Below are 3,166 nucleotides of genomic sequence, written 5' to 3'. Positions count from 1 at the left end.
ATGCATATACTACTAAGTACAACTACTCTGAACAACACATTACATTATTAATAGGTAAATATGAGGCTATGTATTACATATTTAAATAGCCCCTGAGTTCTCACCTTCATTAATAAAATATATATTATTATTAACATACATATTACATACATTAATTCAAAGCCCTTTTAATTTGCCCCCAGTACAACTATGCCCCCAGTCTAAATATTAAAAAAATCATCAATAAATATTTTTTTAAAAACTTGTTTACTTAAGAAAGCATGTTAAATTAGGCCAAAGTAGTTTGAATGTTCAGCAAATGCTTCAAGTGGACAACCAAGCCATCTCTGTGCTGCATGTGGAGTGAGGCAACATCACATTCTGCTTTCAAGGATTATGCTGTTGTTGGGATGCTGCACCTCCTGTCTGCTTCTTGTGTCCCTTGCAGACACTAAACATTGGTCCAGATGGTTTTTTGTGTTTTTTTTTTTTTTTTTTTTTGCATGCTGAAAATGTGTAGTTTCCAACTACCAGCATCCGGACTAGTGCTCTCAGATGGAACATTTTCAGGGGTTTGGTGTGTGTGCATGTGTGTGTTTGTGTGACTCGGAGTGGGGTAGCACTCTGATGGAGCAATGGGAAGCCATCCCACCTAGTACCACCTGTTTATGTCTCCATCCTTAGTTATAAATACATCCCCTGCAGCCGAATTCGATGAAGTATAATTTGGCTTGCTTGCACTGAAGAAGGACGTATTTGACAACTTCTGCTAGGATCTTTTGAGGATATACTAGAAAACACAGACAGACACACATCAGTGAATCTTTTGAAATCTGTTGGTGGCCTGGTTGTAGTATTTTTAAACTCTTTCAGTGGCTTAAGTTCAAAAGTTTGAACTTTTTTCAAGGACGCCTTCCAAATTTATTCCTGCATTGGAAACTTTAAAGGCAACAAGAAAACGTGGGATTTGCACACATTACATTGATTTCTGAGTCGAGACACAGAAGGTAAGATATTTTATTTGTCACCTGAAGAGTAGGAAGTTAAGTTGCATTGTTTGCCGTGATATTCAAATGGTCAAATTAAAGATTGCGTGTGGTGCATGAAGGGTTCAGTCTATTTAACTAAATATTCACTTAAGTGCATTATGTTTGTCTTTAACAACTTAATGCTTTATTTTTTCATCAAAGGAAGCAAATTAATCACTTACTCTTCAATAATGAGTTACATTTCAGCTTGCAGTATAAATTATCGACTAGAACTATTACTAATATTCTCTAATCTGTACTTATATATTTGGTGTTTGAGTATCATAAAATGTTCCACCTGTAAATCAAACTTTATCATGCTGTACAAGAGGGGCAGTGGAAAATTTGTATTTTTACAAGGGGATCACCAGACTTTTAAAAAAAATATTAAAGCATGTTATATTTCCAATGAATTCCCTATGTGTTTCACTAAAGACTGCACAAAAACTGTACATTCTCATGAGCTCATGAGTCTCTTCAGACAAATAGATTCAGTTTCCATTGGCTCTGATGAATATATTTTTATTTAATTAAAAAGGCACACCCAGTTCTGAGTTACGCTAAGTATTTTCTTAGGTGCACTGTTGTATTAGTCACGGTGTAAATGAGATTAATTATTACAGACCTGTTTGTTTGGTTTGTTTGTTTTGTTTTTAACAACAGAACGAAAAGTATGTAAAAAATGACTGCATATTAAAATGCCAACTTTTGTTCTCCCTCAGTCACAAATATGAAGGCTTACCACTCAAGCTGTACTGATTCAAGCTCTGGCTCTGAATCAGATACCAAATGTGGGTTAAGACTAGAAAAAGTTGAGAAAGTGACCCGGAGGAGGATGGCGGCCAACGCCCGGGAGAGGAAGAGGATGGAGGGCCTGAACACGGCCTTTGACCGCCTGCGCACCGTGGTCCCCCAGTGGGGTGAGGACAAGAAGCTGTCCAAGTACGAGACGCTGCAGATGGCTCTCAGCTACATCATGGCCCTCAACCGCATCCTGACCGACGCCCAGCGCCAGAACGCCAGCCAGGGGCCGTGGCTGGACCTGCACATCGAGCACTTCCAGCCCGAGAACTACCACTCCTACCTGCAGAACAGCACGCCCGAACACCTGGAGGAATACACACAACGGTTCTTTGAGTACCAATCACAGAGCTTCAACGCCGAAAACTAGGATCACTTTGTGCAGACACTATTACGTTTAACATTCAGAAAGAAAAATATGTAAAGCACTTATTTTTTCTTCTGCTCTTGATACATTGAACATTTATATGCAGCTTCCGACTTCCTCAGAATAGCTGATTTTAATTTAAGAGTATTTTAAAGGATTCTTTGATGCGTAACTATGAGATTATACATTTTGCAGTGAAAAAACTTTTTATTTAATTAGAATTTAATGCAGAATTATGTTATAATATTTGTATTTTATTTTTCAGGATTTTTTTTGTTGTTGTTGATTTTTTAACCAGATTGTATTTTGTATTTGGTCTCAGATGTGTATTTTAATATAACGTAATTTTTTTTAATGAAATATGTAAAATTTCATAAAATATGTAAATAATTGATTGCAGATTTTTCTTTTTGCTGAATCAATAATATTTTGAGGATGATGTATTTTTTAATAAAACTTAAAAAGCAGAATATTTTTGGTTGTGACTGTAGATTTTTTAACTTCCAAGACAAAATTATAAGAATACATACTATCCCAGTATAACATATTGGTACAATGAAAACCCTACATTGGAATAGTAAAAGCTAGCTTTGCGGCTGTGCTATAATACTGCTGTGACCATTTTAAAACTTCAAATTTCATATTTCTGGTCTTATACACTGGAAAATATTAATTAAAAATTAAATTACTTACAAATGTTTTTACACACACAGTATTGTTTAGTTAATTTAAAGCTTAATAACAATGAAAAATGTCATATATATTTAAATCAAATCTATTTCTTTGTAATGATTTAATTTACTCAACACACCCACAGTTTTTCTAGGCTGCATTTAGAACAGAAATATTGCCTGTGCTCAGGTGGCTGGGAATTAATGCATTCCGAATCCTAAAGCTTAGTTAATCGGCTTTGATTTATTAATGATGCATTAATTATACCTTATTGTGCAGTTTTACCAGCTAAATGGGACGTTAAAGGTTTTTTATTAAT

At 35.2% G+C, this 3,166-nt stretch overlaps 1 protein-coding gene across 1 annotated transcript; it reads left to right on the top strand.

Moving 5' to 3' along the window:
• The first annotated feature begins 332 nt into the window (after positions 1-332).
• On the top strand, positions 333-2,459 carry LOC136715785 (transcription factor ATOH7-like). Its single transcript, XM_066693166.1, has 2 exons — positions 333-986; positions 1,730-2,459. The coding sequence occupies exon 2, from the start codon at positions 1,738-1,740 to the stop codon at positions 2,176-2,178; it is 441 nt and encodes a 146-aa protein (XP_066549263.1). The 5' UTR covers positions 333-986; positions 1,730-1,737; the 3' UTR covers positions 2,179-2,459.
• The last annotated feature ends 707 nt before the right edge of the window (positions 2,460-3,166 follow it).

The sequence above is a fragment of the Amia ocellicauda genome, chromosome 20 (genome assembly GCF_036373705.1).
Source record: "Amia ocellicauda isolate fAmiCal2 chromosome 20, fAmiCal2.hap1, whole genome shotgun sequence".
Taxonomy (NCBI): domain Eukaryota; kingdom Metazoa; phylum Chordata; class Actinopteri; order Amiiformes; family Amiidae; genus Amia; species Amia ocellicauda.
Note: the sequence above shows the minus strand (reverse complement) of the source record. Positions and strands in the feature narration are given on the sequence as shown.